General features: G+C 40.8%; 1 protein-coding gene across 3 annotated transcripts in view; it reads left to right on the top strand.

The window, feature by feature from the left end:
* Window positions 1–20,087, top strand: part of pmfbp1 (polyamine modulated factor 1 binding protein 1) — a 578,164-nt gene that overhangs the window by 325,593 nt on the left and 232,484 nt on the right. For all 3 annotated transcript variants that reach the window (XM_033035745.1, XM_033035744.1, XM_033035743.1), the window contains 2 exons: window positions 14,742–14,900; window positions 18,765–18,848. In XM_033035745.1, coding sequence (XP_032891636.1) covers window positions 14,742–14,900; window positions 18,765–18,848 — 243 coding nt within the window. The remainder of the gene's footprint in view (window positions 1–14,741; window positions 14,901–18,764; window positions 18,849–20,087) is intronic.

Genomic DNA, 20,087 nt, shown 5'->3' with positions numbered 1-20,087 from the left:
ATTCATACTCTTACCCAAGTTCTTTTTAATAAAAAAATAAGCAAATAGATAACATTTGGGATCAGTAAAAGACATGCATCTTTTGTTTTGTGTGGGAGACTTCTTCATGCTGGCTCCCTAAGTAAGCTAAAGGTGCCCATAACTGAGAAATCAGATAAGACGAATGTTCTGTATTAATTAAATTATTAACTTGACATTGATCATGTGCAACTTCCATAGTCTTTACATAATTTCATCTATGACATTAGGATGATGTGTTAATTTAAGGCTTTTTGCATTACTGAATTTGTAAATCTTGACACCTCATAAGATAATTTTTTGACAGTATTAATAATGGTCCACTTTCTTATCAGGTGATTTCATATTTATTAAGGGATTTGTATTATGAAAATCTCTTAATAAGAATGAGTTTGTAATATATGAAACAGATTATTTGAATATATTGCATTTTCAACATAAATCTACGCAGATGTGGCCATTACCTCTACTTGCACAATAAAAATAAATAAAAATGTATTGGTAAAGCAGGCTGAATTCAAGTTTCGAATCACAGCAGATCTATTCTGGTAAAAATAAAACATGCTAGAAATACCGATCTGCATGGGTAGCATTTGGTGAGAAAGAGGTGGAATTAATACCTCAGGTCAATGAACTTTCATTAGAACTGTTGTATGATCTTTTGATAGATTAATAATGCAATTTTTGTTGATTCGGCATCAGTTATGTTAGTTAGTTTAGTTTATTGTCACGTGTACTGAGGTACGGTGAAAAGCTTTTGCAGAAAGACAACACATGATTACAATCGATCCATACCAGAGTCAGTACGTTTTTCTTTCTTTACCTATATAATCAACATCATATCTCATTAGAATACCTTGTTCAACAACGAGATATTACTTGAAAATACACTTGATTATACAGTTCTTAATAGCTAAAAATGGGATTTGATCCCATTCGGGAAATGGCTGTCTACTCTATATAGACAGCCTATACCATTAAATTACAAGAATTAACTTTGACTGAATTCTTTCAAAACATATTCTATTGATTATGTACTTTGCCTCCATAATCTTATCTCCATAATCTTTACTTCATGTCATATGTTTTGTTCATGATGTCAATATTTACCTTTTAAAATTACAATCAATATTTCTCGTAAATATCTGCAATGCTGGATGTCACCATGGATGGACAACTGTAACCAGCCTACAGTATTGGGGACAGTGGATGTCACCTATTCCTCTTTTCAGCTGGCTCCCTTTAGACTGGCATTGAAATAATAACTTGGCAAATGTACTGAACAAACGCGAATCAAACAGAAACTGATACGTTCATTGGCACATGAAGCACTTTCCTTTGTCATTGAATATCAATACATATATTACACTGTTGCCCACTGACCTTACACAAACCCAATTATAAAGGTTGTTGCTAGCTACTGACCATACTGCAGTCCTAATTTGAATCAAATGTGATCAGTCCTCACGGGTTGTTTATAAGAAAAGATGAAAGTGCACTGAAGATATGAATCACATACTACTTGTATAATCTATGCCTGTTGAACTACAGCACGTAAAACAGTGCAAAGATAAGTGCTTTGCTTGACCAGTATGTAGGTGCTTCAGCAAGGTTAAGTGATATTTTTGTCTGTTGGTCAGGGGTTGATGGCTTCAACTCTAACTCCTTGTGCATATTCCAGGCTCTGTCATCAGTTTAGTATTGTGCATTGGGAGTTCTATAGATTTCTATAGGTGATTTGTGGCATTGTCGATAGTGAGGATAGTCGTAGGCTACAGGATGATATTGATCAGTTAGGAAGATGGGCAGAGCAATAGCAAGGTGATGCATTATGGGAGTACTATCAGGGGTAGGATAAATCCAATAAGAACAGCAAAGCATATTGAAGAACAGTGGGACCTTAGTGTACAAGCCCAAGGGTCTCTGATGTGGAAGCATGGGAAAATAAGATGGGAGAAAATCCATTCAAATACTTACATTGAATGTAAGAGCAGAGAGCTTAGGGTAGAACGTTACAAACATTGGTTTGGTTGAAGTACTGTGTTGCTGACATGATTGGACTGGAAAGGATGTAGATGAGAATCGCCAAGACGTTGCCCGGGATGGGACGTTTTCATTATGAGGAGAAACTGTATGGGCTAAATAAGTATTTCTTTAAGTGGAAGGGACAAGGTGTGATCCTGATAGAGGTACAGAAAATGATAATTATAATAATAGATAGTAGAAAGTATTTCCACATAACTGAAATATCTGAAATCTGAGGGCAGAGGTTGTGGTTAAGGGGTAAGAGGTTTCGCAGCCGGAGGGTAGATGAGATTTGGAAAGCATGCCAGAGTAGGTGCTGAAGGATGGTGCTCTCTGAGTATTTAAGAAGTATTTGGATTACCACTTGAATCACGAAACCATAGAAGGTTATGGACCAAGTACTAATAACCGGGATGCTTAATTTTTGGCATGGATATGTTGGGCCAAAGGCCTGTTTCTATGCTGTATGGCTCTGTAAAGATTGGCAAATCCATGACCCAGAAGGTTTACAGTCTTAAACGCTAGAAGAAGTGCCCACCAGGATAGTGGCTGCCATGGATCATAATCTCCCTTTTGTTACTGTTGAAGCAACAAAAGATTGGAAAATTTGATGTCCTTACTTGAAATAGGAGAGAAATAAAATGTGGATGATTATAGGTCAAATAGCCTAATATCCAGTTAGAAACATATTAGAATAGATTATTAAGGAAGCAGGAACAGCACATTTGGAAAAGCATAATCTAATCAAGCTGAGTCAGCATGATTTCATAAAGGGCAAATAATGTCTGACAAATTATTAATCTTGAAGAGGGCTTGAGCAGCGTGGATAGAGGGGAACCAGTAAATGGACTTTGAGAGGAGCTTCAATAAGGTGCGTCTTAAAAGGCTAAAGCCCCTGTCCCACTTACGTGTCCTTGGCACGCTAATTATGTGAACTCGTGGTCGCTTTGACGCGCGACGGTCCCGCGAAGGTCGCGCGCGATTTCATGTGCCCGCACAGCCGTCTGGTGAGCATGACGTCATTTGAAGATGGATGCAAAATGCAGGAGTAACTCAGTGGGACTGGCAGCATCTCTGGAGAGAAGGAATGGATGACGTTTCGTGTCGAGACTCTTCTTCAGTCTGAAAGAAGGGTCTCGACCCGAAACATCACCCATTGCTTCTCTCCAGAGATGCTGCCCGTCCCGCTGAGTTACTCCAGCATTTTGTGTCTATCTTCAATTTTCTTGGCCCTGCTCTGGGAGTAGAAGTGGGGGCGGATCCGGACCGCAACGGCCGTGAGCCCCAGGCCGAGTTCGGTGATCGTTTGCCTTCTTCTGCTGCAGTTGGAGGTGAGATGTTGCGTCGCGCCAGGGTCTTGGGCCTGTCCCACTTTGGCCGTCAGTTATGCGACAGGCCGTTGGCGCGCGAAGATTTTGTTCGCTACAAAAATTTCGGAGCCCCGCGCGATGTCGCGCACAACTGCATACCCCTCCGCGCTTCTCAGTGGGACTGGCCCCGCGCGGCCATACGATCCCCGTGCGCCTCAACGCGACCATGAGGTCGCGTAATTTGCGCGCCAAGGACACGTAAGTGGGACAGGCCTTAAGTCACAATGTAATAGTGCTTGGTAATGGAAGTGATACATTGGTGTAGAAAGATGCTCAAGGGCATCTTTTAGTTTGCTACCTGTGGAGAGTGGGGCCTTATCAGTTGTGGGACCGCCACTGTTTACAATGTATATCAATGACATGGAGAAAGGAAATCAATGCATGACATAAGTAGGAGGGGAGACAATTATGAGGATACAAACAGTTTACATAGTAATATTGATTGGTTAAGTGATTTGATAAAAGTTGGCCTTTGAACTATAACATGGCAAATACAAAGTTCTCTACGGGGAATATTTTGAAAGGGAGAACCAAAGAACAGTGTTAAATAAATGGAGAATAACTGCAGGGTTGATATGCATGAGACACAGGATTGTCTTGCAAGGAAAGATTAAACAAGTTGGGAATCTACTCACTGGAGAGAGTGGTGATCATGTTGAAGCATATATTCCGGAGTGGCGGCGCTGCACTGGCAGCAGCGGCTCACCGGCAGTCCCGTTTTGTTTGTGTTTTTTTGTGTTGTTTATTTCGTTTGGTTAGTCTAGTTTTTGGTTTTTAGTTTGTGTTTTGGGGGGGGGGGGGGGGGTTGAAACGGGTTTTGCAGTCTCTCCCTGCGGGGGAATGCGACTTTTTTGTCGTATTCCCCTTCTCTGCCTCCGCCTGCTTCAATGGAGCCGGCGACCTCGAGGCTCCGGAGGCAGAGCCCGTCAGGACTCGCCCTGAGCTCGCTCCCGTGAGGGCGGTCCGGCTCAGGGCTGGAACAGTGCTCCCGTGAGAGGCTGTCGGGGCGGCCCGGCCAGAGGGAGAAGCGACGCCCAAGTCGGGGCAGCCCGGCCAGAGGGAGAAGCAACGCCCAAGTCGGGGCAGCCCGGCCAGAGGAAGAAGCGACGCCCAAGTCGGGGTGGCCCTGCCCGGGGAAGAAGCGACGCCCATGTCGGGGCGGCCCGGCCCGGGGGAGGTTCGGCGCCCATGTCGGGGCGGCCCAGCCCGAGGCTGAAGACGGTACGGTACTCACGTGAGGATGGCTGGGACGGTGTTCTGGCGGTGGTGGCCTGAGTCCGGGGTTCGGCCGCGGGCCAGCGGCTGCGTCTGCAGGACTAGTGGGCGGCAGCTACAACCACCCCGGGCCGCGGTGTTTGAGCCGCGGGACTGATTTGTAACATCGCCCGGGGGGTATCGCCTCAGCGCAGAGGGAGAAGAGGAGGGAAGAGACTGCAGACCTAAGACTTTTGCCTCCATCACAGTGAGGAGATGTGGGGTGGACTCACTGTGGTGGATGTTAATATGTGTTTATTGTTGTTTTTATTGTATTGTATGTATGACTGCTGAAATTTCGTTCAGACTCCGGTCTGAATGACAATAAAGGCTATCGATCTATCTATCTCTATCTATATGTTTCTCAGTGGGTTGTGAGTCTTTGGAACTCCTTGCCTCTAAGAGAGCAGTGAGTGCGGAGTCCTAGTCGGAGATGGCTAGATCTCTCATCAGCCAGTGAATCAATGTTATGAAGAAAGAGCAGGAAAGATTACTTGAGGAGTGCCGTATTAAATATTGTTCCCTTTGAACAATCTACTTCTGTTCCTACATATGGCAATCACCCTAATAAATGCAACCTTTTGGAACCTGATAACATTCATTTAATTCTCCACTGTACAGTATATCCTTCCAAAAAGTGTAATTCTCAGATCTGCTCATCTTCCTGCAGGTATTGTCTAACTATTGTCTTTGTACCTCATAATCATAATCGTAATTTATTAGCTGAGTATGTTTTGCAACATATGAGGAATTTGGTTTGCCATACAGTCAAACCAAAAAAGCAACAAGACACACAACTACCTAAACATTTGACATGAACATCCATCACAGTGGCTCCTACACATTCCCCACTGTGATGGAAGGCAATAAAGTGTTATCGTCTTTTCTCCTTTCCTCCCGCAGTCGGGGGAGTCGAACCGTCCGCAGCTGGCGATCGAGCTCCCATGTCGGGGCGGTCTAACCTCCCCCATCGGGGTGGTCGAAACTCCTGATGCTTGGTCCCCGAAGTCTCTATCTCATCATATTCCAGCCCTTCAGATATAAATGCCTTTATTCCATTAACCTTTTTGATTATGTGCTGTATCTATGTACATTTTCACCAATCTATATATATTGACCCTTAAATCACGCGAGACCCTTGCTACTTCCAGATTTTCAGCATTTGTAATCTACTTTATTCTATGCTTTTTAGGTCCACGGTGGATATGACCTTGCACTGAAATCCATTCACCATGATTTTGCTCATTCATTCAGTCTATTAATATTACTTTCTAATTTAATCTTGCCACACTGCTTACAATGCTGCCTATCCTTTTACCATCAGCAAACTTAGATACTAGACATTTCTTTATCTTATTTGCTGTTTCCCAAGTGCAGAAATATTGCAGCCACAACAAACATAATCACCAAAACTTAGAAGTAAATTAATTCTATTGTGTTCACCATACAGGGGATGTACCATAACAAAATATGTATCTGAGATATCCTAATGTATTTCTGCCGACTTTCTGCTCCCCAATGACACAGCATTGTTCTCTCTTCTCTTATTCGAGACCCATCTTCAGACTGATGACGTTTCAGGGTCGAGGCCCTTCTTCAGACTAAAGTAGGGTCTTGACCCAAAACGTTACCCATGCCTTCTCTCCAGAGATGCTGCCTGGCCCGCTGAGTTACTCCAGCATTTTGTGTCTAACATCAGTTCATTCATCAACTGGCCTCAGCCAAAGCTCTCTGCAATGAGCAGAAAGAGGTAACCTAAGAAAGTAGGTCTCTTGATATTAAATAAGTTTTATGTTAAGTACATCTGCATAACTGAATCAGAACATTTAATATAACACCGAAAGACTATTGCATCGAACTGGGATTTATCTTTTTTTGCTGTTATTAAAGAAACAGTAAAATTGACTATAAATTTTAAAAAGAAAGTCTTAGCGGATTATAATATAATAACCATATAACAATTACAGCACGGAAACAGGCCATCTCGACCATTCTAGTCCGTGCCGAACACATAATCTCCCCTAGTCCCATATACCTGCGCTCAGACCATAACCCTCCATTCCTTTCCCATCCATATAACTATCCAATTTATTTTTAAATGATAAAAACGAACCTGCCTCCACCACCTTCACTGGAAGCTCATACCACACAGCTACCACTCTCTGAGTAAAGAAGTTCCCCCTCATGTTACCCCTAAACTTCAGTCCCTTAATTCTCAAGTCATGTCCCCTTGTTTGAATCTTCCCTACTCTCAGTGGGAAAAGCTTTTCCACGTCAACTCTGTCTATCCCTCTCATCATTTTAAAAACCTCTATCAAGTCCCCCCTTAACCTTCTGCGCTCCAAAGAATAAAGCCCTAACTTGTTCTAACTTATGAAAGAGTTAAGAATTTTTTACATAACTTCATCACTGGAAGATGTGTCTGTGACTCAATTATCTTCTCTGTCTGTAGTGAGAGGTAATGTCATATGCAGGATGAAGAACAAACACAACCAGAATTAAAATGCTTTTCAGATAAATTATGGATCACTCTATTCCCATTTAGGAATACTGTCTTCACATAGTCATATCCTAATATGCCTGGCTGACCCATTGTTTCTGCCTGCTCCAGCCCCACTGAAATCATTTCCACGTACATCGACTCCATCCTATCTCCTACCTTTTTGTAGGGTACGTTGAACAATCCCTGTTCCAGGCATACACTGGTCATATCCCGAACTCTACCTCTGCTAGATTGATGACTGCATCGGTGCTACCTCCTGCACCCAAGCAGAACTCATGGACTTCATTAACTTCACCACCAATTTCCATCCTGCACGCAAATTCACTTGGACCACCTCCGACACCTCCTTCCCCTTTCTTGATCTCCATCACAGGAGATAGACTATTGACTGACAACTATTATAAACCTATTGACTCCCACAATTATCTAGACTACACTTCTTCCCACCCTGCCTCTTGCAAAGACTCTATCCTCCCAATTCCTCTGCTTATGCCACATCTGCGCACTAGATGTGGTATTCTATACCAGGACATCCGAGATGTCATCATTCTTTGGGGAACGTAGGTTCCCCTCTTCTATGATAGATGAGTCCCTCACATGTCTCTCCCCAGTATCCCGCAGCTCCATTCTTGCTCCCCCTCTCCCCCTGTTGCACCAGGGACAGTCCCCATAGTCCTCACCTTTCACCCCATCAGCCATTACATGCAACACATAACCCTCAGACATTTTCACCACCTGCAACGGCATCCCACCACTAGTCACATCTTCCCATCTCCATCCCTTTCCGCTTTTTACAGAGACTGTTCCCTCCACAACTCCCTGGTTAACTCATCCCTTCCCACCCAAAATATTCCCTTCCCTTGCAACTGCAGAGGATGCAACATCTGTTCCTATACCTCCTCCCATGACTCTGTCCATGGACCCTGACAGCTCTTTCAGGTTTAATTACACCTCTTCCAACCTCATCTACTGTATCTGTTGTTCCAGGTGTGGGCTCTTGTATATCACAAGACCAAGCGTAAGCTGGGCGATTGTTTCGCTCAACATCTTCGCACAGTCCGACTAAACCCACCTGAAATCCCGTTGCCAAACACTTTATCTCTCCTCCTATTCCCACACTGACCTTTCTGTCCTGGGCCTCCTCCATTGTCAGAGTACGGCCAAATGCAAATTGGAGGAACAGCACCTCATATTTCATTTGGGCTGCTAACAACCCAACAGTATGTATATTGATGGACCATTGTTGTCTCCACCTTTCCTTGATCATGGTAACTTTTTTTTCCAATCTTGCATTCATTTGGTCTATCTCTCTCTATATCACGGTCTATATCTTTCGTTTCCCTTTCTCTTGACTCTCAGCCCGAAGCAGAATCTCGGCCCAAAACATCACCTATTCCTTTTCTAAAGAGACGCTGAGTTACTCTAGCTTTCTGTGTCTATCTTCCTAATATTATTTTGCTGGTTTTAAACTTTAATGTTACCTTTACTTTGCTACATAACAACATCTGTTTAAATTGTATATTCTTCATATTATTAATGATTAGAACTCTTTGATGTCAAGAACTGGGGAATTCAAGAAAGTATGGTAATTGAAGGAAAACTCTCTCCTGACTTTGTCGGCAGGGTTGAGGTTTTGAATTATTTTACAGTGATGTAACTCGCATGTTCTATCTCTCGCTATATCACTGTCTATATCTCTCGTCTCACTTTCTCCTGACTCTCAGTCCGAAGAAGAGTCTCAGCCCGAAACATCAGCTATTCCTTTTCCACAAAGATGCTGCCTGAATCGCTGAGTTACTCCCGATGTAACCCCCAAAAATTCAGATGCAATACTCAGAATTGTGAAATATTGCACTTTCATTTGACAGAAATTATGATTTTATATTCAGAAATACTACTTTTTCAAAAATTACAGATGTTCAAAATGTAAATCAGTGCCTCCATTTAGTAGCTAATGACTATTAGTTTATACTGTTTGATTCAGTACTGTTTGCAAATCACACAACAAAATACTAGCATTAGACAATTTTCGATCTGCATTTAAAATATGATTAGACTAAGTGGGACCCATTGGTTTCCATGTGGGCTGGTCCCCCACATGAGGGATGGTCCCCCAACGCAATATTCCACCTCTCCACCAATTCCAATATTGGTGGCCCGTGGGGGGGGGGGCTTTCTGGAGCACTAGTATGGGTGTTGTGGGCCGAAGGGACTGGTTTCCAGAGGGCTAGTATGGACATGGTTGGCCGAATGGATTCTTGGGCTGGCAGCTCAGTCACTCAGGCCTGGTGGGCTGGCAGCTCAGTCACTCAGGCCTGGTGGGCTGACAGCTCAGTCACTCAGACCTGGTGGGCTGGCAGCTCAGTCACTCAGGCGTGGTGGGCTGGCAGCTCAGAAACTGCCAGAAATTCTGCCCAAAACAGGTGAGAGACTCTGTGACGTAGAAGGGGGAGAGGGTGGAGAATCAATTTTAGACATTTTTCATCCATTTCTGCAGATCACAGCAATGAAGGAGGAAAGTCTATTCTGGCCTGGATCTCACAGGGAGCCAATGAAGGGAGGGAGAAAAGTACAGGGTTGAGGTTTAATACTTGCCAATGGGAGTACTTATTGATGGGCCGAAGGGACTCCTCCAGGGCTTGTACAGGCCTGATGGGCTGAAGGGACTCTTTAAAAAAAAAATCTCAGTGAAAGGCGCTTTTTCTGGACCTTTCCTGGCCTGGCATGGGCCTTTTGAGCCAAAATGCTCTTCCTGGGCTAATACGTGCATTTTGGGCAAACGGGACTGGTTTCTCAGCTAACAGGGGCCTTGTGGGCCGAAATGAGTGGTTTCAGGCAGGCTAAACAACTCATTTCATTTCATCTCATTTCCATTGTCATTTCAGTTTCAAGCACAGGGCAGGCCAAACAACTCATCTCATTTTCATTTGATTTACATTACTATTTCAGTTTCAAGCACAGGCCAGGCCAAATAACTCATCTCATTTTCATTTCATTTCATTTCCATTGCCATTTCAGTTTCATGCACAGGGCAAGCCAAACAACTCATCTCATTCTCATTTCATTTCATTTCCATTGCCATTTCAGTTTCAAGCACAGGGCAGGCCAAACAACTCATCTCATTTTCATATCATTTCCATTTCAGTTTCAGTTTCAAGTACAGGGCAGGCCAACAACTCATCTTATTTTCATTTCATTTCCATTGCCATTTCAGTTGCAGTTTCAAGCACAGGCCAGGCCAAACAACTCACCTCATTTTCATTTAATTTCCATTGCCATTTCAGTTTCAGTTTCAAGCACAGGGCAGGCCAAACAACTCATCTCATTTTCATTTGATTTACATTGCCATTTCAGTTTCAAGCACAAGTCATGCCAAACAACTCATCTCATTTTCATTTCATTTGATTTCCATTGCCATTTCAGTTTTAAGCACAGGGCAGGCCAAACAACTCATCTCATTTTCCTTTCATTTTATTTCCATTGCCATTTCAGTTTCAAGCACAGGGCAGGCCAAACAACACATCTCATTTTCATTAAGAGCTAACAAATCATTTATTGCAAGTACATTGCAGCCAAGTACATCACAGTTCAGTAGACTCACAGTTCAGTTGACTCACAGCAGAATCACAGTTGTGGCCTCTCCCTCGCGATCTTCCAGAGTGACTGACTCACATCCAGGCATCCGGGGTTTTATAGTCCTCCCCCCCCCCCCCCCCCCCCCCCGGAAGGGGCATTACCTTCATCATGGTGATTGGCAGGCGAGAGGAACAATCAGATGATCTCAAGAATTTTTAAACATTCATAACTTTTTTTATTTTTAATCGATCGGACAAATCGTCGTGGCTGCCTCAGTGGAGGAGGACTGTGAGTAAGATGGCCAAAAATCATAGCGATATATGGTAGCGCTTTTTCTAATATCAATATAGAGCACAGACAGGAAGTGGTCAAGATGAGACTTTTAGTTATATAGATATTATAGCATGATTGCTCAGATATGGGTATTTTAGAGAAAGATTAAAACTATATACTGGCATAGGTAATACTTAAATTAATTTAAAGAAATAGACATTTTAGTTGGTCACTTGCACATATTTCAAGCAACGATTGCTGCACTTCTGAGGCTCAATTCTAAATGAAATTGAATTTCTGAACCAAACTACGACAAGCAGTTTTTGTTCTTTCCTGGGTACAATTTCTTTCAAATAACATGTTGGCCAGGTTTGTGGGGAGAATTGACTTTATTTGTCAGCTAAATTAAAAAAAAAAAATAATGTTATTTAAAAGATTTCTTCAGTCATTTCTTATCCTTTGCTAAATCTAAAATGACACTTAACATTCTCCAAACAGCTTAATAGATCTTCAGTACTTGCATTTTAAATCTCTCAGTGGAATTATAATGAAAGCAGCAAACTTCTTATTTTAAGAGGTTTTATTCCTGAATAGTAACAATATGGGAACATATCATGTGATGTTCAAGGTTTTAAATATCACTAAACCAAGTGGGACCCGTTGGGTCCTGTCCCCTCAACGCGCGGTTGCGAGGGGAGGGGGCGGCCTGCGGCGTCACACACACACACTAACCAACCTCTCACACACACACACACACTAACCCCCCCCACTCACACACACACACACACTAACCCCCCCCCACTCACAAACACACACACACACTAACCACCACATAAGTAACCATTGTCATCATAAATCTGGATGTAGATGCAGTAAGATATCAATCTCTACTTAAGAAATCTGCTGAAATTCTTCAAAGTAAGTATTATATGATGACCAGTTTTGGTTAATCTCCTGAGCAATTCACTCGTGGCACCTCCTGCAGAGTCTACTTATTGAGCCTGTTGCTGTATGGCACGTTATCTTTCTTTCTTGTCTGGTTAGGCTAAGTCCCTCTATGCCTACTGTCAAATTTACTTTCACTTCTTCAATGGATTCTGCACAAAGATCCACACACTAACATCTAGCTTCTCTTCCATCTCTTATTCCTGTGTAGTATTCAGAAATACTTTTTCCTTCATAGTATTGATTAAAAGCGGTAGCTACTTTTGAAGCTGTCATAACTCTTAACCACATCACTTAAAGCGACAATATCCATCTGTTGATGCTTCACAACATGTTAGTTCTATAAGGTTATTTGATTTATGTCAGTATACATAAAAATCTTAATTCCCAATTGCACATCTTCACAAAAGTAAATCCCATGACTGAAAATTCATTCAGAACAACAGAACTCCTAACCAGTCAATCAATAGTCAAATTGATTTTGAACTCTTGATCACTATCTCAGACTCCAGCAATATCTGATCTCAGTACTACAGAATGCTGCTTTTTTTTCTCCCTTGTATTATTGGGTGAAGAACAACAATATAATTCAAATAAAAAGATGAAAAATAGATTGCTTCATTTAAATTCAGCATTGCGATACAGCTTTTTATTCTTGAAATATATCATTTGTTTTGAATAATCAAGAACTTGAATAGATCAGATTTTGATAGGTTAAGTTGACATAAAAGCATAATTATGTTATTATAAAGCTTAAATGTTTGCACATTACACTGTCAAATTACTGTGCTATTATTTATCTTAGGTTAGAGATCATATGATTTTTGGAGTGCTTTGCCTAAACTTGTCAAAGTAAATTATGCAACAAAACAAATTGTTGGCTTAATTGTTTTGGCTCTGGAACATTTTCGAATGTGGTTATTGTTGATAAAAGGTCACTGCTGGCATAATTCTGATTCATTGCAATTAAATTCAAGTTAGTCGTAAAATTGCAATGTCATTCTCAGCTTTATACAAATGGAGCAATGTCACATGCCATTTGATTTGTTCCTGTCCTATGCCACGTGGTTCCTGTTTTGCAGGTACAGGAAGCCATCATTCTCTAGGACTGTGATAGTGCAGAGAATTATGCTCAATAATTCACTCAAATGTTTGCCAAAGTTTTGTATCAGGAGCAATGAAGATTTTGTATCAGGAGCAGTGAAGATTTTACACACTTCTTATCATGTAGCAAGAAAGAACCAAGGCTTTGTAATAAGGGATATTAAAGCTGTCAAGATAGACATGGTAATTTATCTGCCAGATTTATCAGTTTCTGCATATTAATTCAGAATATGTTTGAACAGTTGTCTGGAAGCAACAACCCATGTAATTTTCAGGTAACACAAGCAAAAAACAAAGTGCTGGAGTGAGGTTTCCGGTCGGGTCCCTTCTTCAGACTGAAGAAGGCTTCTCCAGAGATGCTGCCTGACCTGCTGAGTCACCTCAGCGCTTTGTGTCATTTTTTAGGTGGATAAAGGTGATGGAAGGGTGATTGGCAGACGGTGGAGTAAAGTGAAGAGGGGACAAAAGAATGTCAGATAAGGAAAGAAGAGGATGAGTGAAATGTAAAGTTGGAGTAAGGGACATGGGTGGAAGGGGACATCGGGGAGGGGAAGAAGGGGGGAAATAAAATGGAAATATGGAACCCAGGAATTGGAGATGTGCATATGGAAGAGTGGCAAGATGCAGGGTGGACTAGAATGGTGGGAGATGGTGGGAAACATTTGTGAGCACTGGGAGGATTGCCAGGGAGAGAGGGAGGTGGTATTACTTGAAATTGGAGAATTCAGTATTCATTTCTTTGGGTTGAAGGCTACTCAAGCAGAATATGACGTGCCCTTCTTCCAGTTTGCGTGTGGCCTCTCCCTGGCAATTGAAGAGACCAAGGATGGAAAGGGTTGTATGGGAACAGGAAAAGGCATTAAAATGTTTGGTAACCATGAGCTCCCGAGGACGTTTGGTGGACCGAGAAGTGAAAGAGGAGGTGTGGGGACAGTTGCTCCATCGAGTATTTTTCTAGTATTTTATATCACTTACATTTTAATTTTAAATTGTACAAAAATTCATTTTCTGCCAGATGTCAGTGTATTACTTTCAAAAGGCCTATCAATATGTGTGCTTCATTAACTTAAAAATGAAGGACTCAAGGCATATAGAAAAGTGACATTAAGGTAAGATATCAACCTTAATTTTATTGAATTCCAGAAGAGAAGCCCAAAAGCCTATATTCCTAATTGTGTTCCTTCAAAACAAATTTTCCAAGTCTCTTCATATAGTCTCTGAAAGTAAAATGTTATACATCATGACTGGCAGAAATATATTAAGAAGGTTACTCGATTACTAGAATCACTAGAATTTTACTAGATTACAGTATACTTGCACAGAGCACCAAAAGATAACATGGTGCAATAAGTTTTTGTTCATTATCATCCGTGTACTCCATCGCAGAATGGCTTTTGGATTGGGCAACCACGCCTGCAAAATCATCAATATTTCTGCTCCTGTCTTTTCAGTGCTTGTGCCACCATGCAGTACATAAAATTATCGTCACTTTCTCTAAGGAAGTTAATAAGTATTACATTTTCTTTTCTTTATGCCAAATTACATAAAAACATGTGATTTTGTGTTTCAAAGCTGATCCTATTCAAGTAAAAATTTTTGTCTGCTTAATATAAATTGACCGTGCTTTATTATTTAAGAGCTAACGTTGATGTTGTGTATTCTTACCTTTGTAGATGACAATACTGGAACAGACAATTAAACAGCTTGAGGATGAGAGGGCCCGACTGCAGGAACATTGCTGGGAATTGGTTGAAGAAAATGGACAGCTTCATGCACAGCTGGAGATGGAGAATTTAACCATGCAAACTGAGCAGAATGTGATGACAACGGAGGTCAGTTAATAGATCCATTTAGTCGAACATCAAGATTTAACCTTTTTGCAATATCTTGCAATTTTATCTTCTGCATCAGTGTATACATATACTTTGAATGAAAAATGAAAGCATTTGACATACTGTACTTTAAGCATATTATGCACTTGCTCTTCACATATTAATTAATTTATAGAATATAGAACGGTACAGCACAAGAACAGGCCCTTCGGCTCACAATATCTGTGCCAAACATAATACCAAGACCAACTCTTATCTGGCTGTGCATAATCCATTTCCCTCCATTATCCAAAAGCCTCTTAAATGCCATTATCATATCTGCCTCAACCACCAGTAGCACGTTCCAGACATTCACCACCATCTATGTAAACAAAACTTGCCCTGCACATCTCCTTTAAACTTTGTCCCTCTCAGCTTAAAGCTATGCCATCTAGTATTTGATATTTTTTTATCAACCTCTAGTGTTTTATATTTAGCTAAATAAAAAATCATTGTCTTATTCCCTTCAAAATATGTTTGAAATAATAGTCTATATCAAATGACACATTCCCTTTACTTGTGGTAATCCCTTCTCTGTCACTTCTTCCCATTCATACTCCATGAACTGTAGCCTCAGTATCTCACAGGAGTCATTGACCTGGAAATTGGATTAGTATGTAAGGGATGCCAGAATTGTAGATTTTATTTTGAGATACACCAGGTGTCTTTCAGTAATTCAATCTGATGCCTATTCTTGAGAGGACTGTGCTTTATTTTTCATGCATGGATCAATATGTATTCCTATATCATCAATGGTGTACAATGTTACCTACATAGATAACATTTTACTCATTATGCAGCGGATCAAGATCGTGTGAAAGCTGTCAGGCAAAGCCCACTGACATTCCCCATGAGAGAGAAAAGGGTTAAAACACCAACTGCTTTGGATGTCACCTTCCATATTTATTGTCTTTGTTTTCTTCGAAACTAAACTAAACCATGGCTGCTATATTTACAGCAGTTCAAATAAATGTGCTTTTTTTGTTTCTTCCCTTAGATTTGTTCTTGTCAATTTATTTTTTATTTGATTTTTGAGCATTTCTTGCTCTTTTGTACCGTTGCCTATTTATTTCTACCAGGAATATTCTTCAAAATGTTTCTTTTGACAATGCTTCCTGGTAAGTGACAGTGGTGCTCTTCATCCTTGCAACTGTCATTAAGTTGTATATGGTTACTAAAATTGTTCAGGTGCTGTGTATGCATCGATCATCATCCAGTTGCTGAATGTCAGCAGGATAGCATTTTTCCCGTAAATTCAATTCAATTCAACTTTAATGTCATTGCACAAATACTGAGTATCGGTACAACGAAATGCAGTTTTGCGTCAGTCCGTAGTAGTGCAATATAGAAATTTTAAAAAAAGAGGATACAGAACAATAGAAAATGCAGAATAATTAAACAATGGGGACGGAGGGACCGGAGGAATCTATCTGCGGGACTCCGAGTTCAGCAATGCGACGGTATGATTGTAGAAGCTGTTCCTCATCCTACTGGATGAGGAACATCCACATTTCTTCTGGGGTTTATGCCATTCACTCTTAAAGTATTTTGTAATCTGATCCTCCACTTACTGTGTCTCTCGGACTAAACACAAAAATGGCGATTAACCTTGAACAGAAAAGCACAGGAACCCACAATGTTTGTGCCGAACATGATGGCAAGGTGATCTGATCTGCCTATACGTGATCCATATCCCACTATTCCCTGCACTTCCATGTGCCTATCTAAAAGCCTCTTAAACACCACCAACATATGTGCCTCCATCACCACCCAACAGCTCCATTAAACTTTCTCCCGCTCACCTTATAGCAATGTCTCTGGTGCTGGGCATGTGAAACCTGGAATAAAGGTTCTGACTGTCTACCCTATCTATGCCTTACATAATTTTGTATACTTCTATCGTCTCCCCTCAACCTCCAATGTTCCAGAGAAAACAATTCATCTATTCAACCGCTCCCTGTAGCTAAACCCCTCTTGTGTAGGCAGAATTCTGGTACCTGGTCTCTGTCTCCTGAAAAGTACACTTCTTCCTGCCCAGCCTCTTGCAAAGACTCTATTCCCTACTCCCAATACCTCTGTCTCCACCAAGATGAGGTGTTCCATACCAGGACATCCGAGATGTCTTCATTCTTTAGGGAGCAGTGGTTCTCCTCTTCTATCACAGACGAGGTCTTCCCACGTTCTGCTCTTGCTCTCCCTCCCCCCCAGTCGCAACAGGAATAGTCCTCACATTTCACCCCATCAGCCACCTTACTCACCAATCCATCTATATTTATGTCTAGGTCATTTATAGATATCACAAATAGCAGACGTCCCAGCACTGACCCCTGTGGAACTCCACTGGTCACAGACCTCCAGCTGGAATAATCTCTACCTTCCACCACAACCCAACGAATTCTATGCATAAGCCAGTTACGAATCTATACAACTAAGTTATCATAAATCCTGTACATCTTAAATCTTCTGGATCAACCTACCACAAGGGACCTTATTCAAAGCCTTATTAAAATATATGTATACAACATCCACTGCCCTACCTTTATCAATCTCCTTCGTCACCTTTTCAGAAAACTCAATCGCATTAGTAAAACAGTTAATTCCTACTGAAAAGCCTTGTTATCTGAAGTAGTTTAATTTGGTGTTGAGTCCTGGAGGGTTTAAAATGCATAGAATGAAAACGAGTTGCTGATTTTCACGTAAATGCTCAAGTACAAAGAGGTCAGAGTGCAATAAAAAAAAAGTGACAGGCAGCTGGAAAAGCAGTCATACTCGTGGATAGGATTGAGGTATTTCTTCAAAACAATCACCAAATTTGTCTTTGGTTTCTGCAATATGACACCAGATGTAACTCATTTTTTGAATCCCTCAAGATTCTGAATTACATACATACAATTCATCATTCTGGACTGTGATTGAATACATTTGGCTGGATAGGGATGCTCAAGAAGCTTTATACGATCTGGAACAAAGCAATAGTTAACTTAATCAGGCATAAGTTTGAATATGTAGGAAAGAATTACAGATGCTGGTTTAAATTGAAGGTAGACACAAAATGCTGGAGTAACTCAACGGGACTGGCAGCATCTCTGGAGAAGCATTCCTTCTCTCCGGAGATGCTGACTGTCCCGCTGAGTTACTCCAGCATTTTGTGTCGACCTATAAGTTTAAATATTCTTGATTAGCACCATCACCATACCATATCTGCATAACGTACGAACTGCAAAATACAAACCAGCGCCTTCAAAACATGCAACATCTAGATAAAAAAAACAAAGGCAGGACCGGCTCTATTGAGAACCAGCTAACAAAAATCCTTCTGTTCTCTATATTCCTATGATTTTAGATGTTTGAGAACGCCATTGCTTCTAAATAATACACCTTGCGTTTTGGACATTTATTTAATCGAGTCAAAATCTTCTCAGCTCTCTGCAAAATCTAGGATTGTCACCAAATATTGTTTTTATAATTCAAAGATAACCTATGAAACTATGAAAAGTCAATACATGTAATGGCTATATCCTAAGCTGCATTTAAAGAAAATATATTTGATTCACTTCTGGATAGCACAAGTGAAATGCTTTGGTCCAATCTCATTGAGAACAGAATGACCAAATGTTACTCTGTATTTTATATATAATTGTTTGCTGTCCATAATTCATTGTAATGTAGCCTATAAAACAAGAATAAGTTATTTACACAGAAAAGAGTTTTACTTCACTACATCTTTAAAAAATATGACTTTTGCCTAGGAAAACAGAACCATTGTCATATATATCTGGCTAAAAGTAAACTATTTTTGCTTAATTAATTTTTATTTTGGTTTAGTTACGTAGGAAAGAAGGATTAATTCACAAGCTGAAAAATGAAAGGATTGTCATACAGGACAAAGCTAATGCAAGTGAAGAAACTGTAAGTATTCTATACATTTGCATCTTTCAGAGTTTTGTGTAAGAAAAGAGAAATGATTCCAAATAATTGCATGTTTATGGGGTTATTCAGGAAGGTTAGCATGGCTTTATGCAGAGGCGGGGTGACGTCTTACAGGATTTAGGGTTTTGAAGAGGTGACAAAGATGATTGATCAGGGTATGACAGTGGAAGGTGTCGATGTGGATTTTAACAAAGTATTTGACATGATCCTTCATTGTAGACTGATCCAGAACATTATAGCACCTGGCATCCATGGAAATGAGATAGCTTGGATTCCAAATTGGCTTGGCCATGGAAGAGAGAGCGTAGTGGTGGAGGGCTGTTATTCTGACTAGAGGTCTGTGATCAGTGGTGTTCTACAGGGATCATTGATGGGACCTCTGTTCTTTGTCATATCTACAAAAAAGATTTAGAGTAAAATGAAGGTAGGCTGATTAGTAAGTATGGCACGAAAATTGATAGAGTTGTGGAAAGCGAAGAGTGTTGTCAAAGGATATAGATCAGTTGAAAATATGGGTAGAGAAATGGCAAATGGAATTAATCCAGACAAATTGAGGTGCAGCACTTTGGGGTCCAACGTAAGTGGAAAGTATACAGTTCATGGCAGGATCCTTAGGAGCATTGATGTATAGAGGGATCTTGGGATGCAAGTCCATAGCTTCTCGAAACGGCCATGTCAACAAAGTCACCATTTCGTCGAATACTTGCCTTACAGCTCCTGCAATCTATCTTCAATCCTGACCCCATGTACTGATTATGTGAAATTCTCCTTGTGACAGTGTGGGGGGTTTCCTTAGTATTCTGGTTTCATCCCAAAGACATTTACAGTGCCCGCTATAATATTTGACCCATAATTTATTTATTTGCCCCTGTACACCACAATTTGAGATTTGTAATAGAAAAATAATCACATGTGGTTAAAGTGCACATTGTCCAATTTTATTCAAGGGTATTTTTATACATTTTGGTTTCACCATTTAGAAATTACAGCTGTGCTTATATATAGTCCTCCCATTTCAAGGCACCATAATATTTGGGACACATGGTTTCATAGGTATTTGTAATTGCTCAGGTGTGTTTAATTACCTCCTTAATAAGAGAGCTCTAAGTCTTTCCTCCAGTCTTTCAATCACCTTTGGGAATTTTTATTGCTGTTTATCAACACGAGGACCAAAGTTGTGCCAATGAAAGTCAAAGAAGCCATTATGAGACTGAGAAA

The sequence above is a fragment of the Amblyraja radiata genome, chromosome 17 (genome assembly GCF_010909765.2).
Source record: "Amblyraja radiata isolate CabotCenter1 chromosome 17, sAmbRad1.1.pri, whole genome shotgun sequence".
Classification (NCBI taxonomy): Eukaryota; Metazoa; Chordata; class Chondrichthyes; order Rajiformes; family Rajidae; genus Amblyraja; species Amblyraja radiata.
Note: the sequence above shows the minus strand (reverse complement) of the source record. Positions and strands in the feature narration are given on the sequence as shown.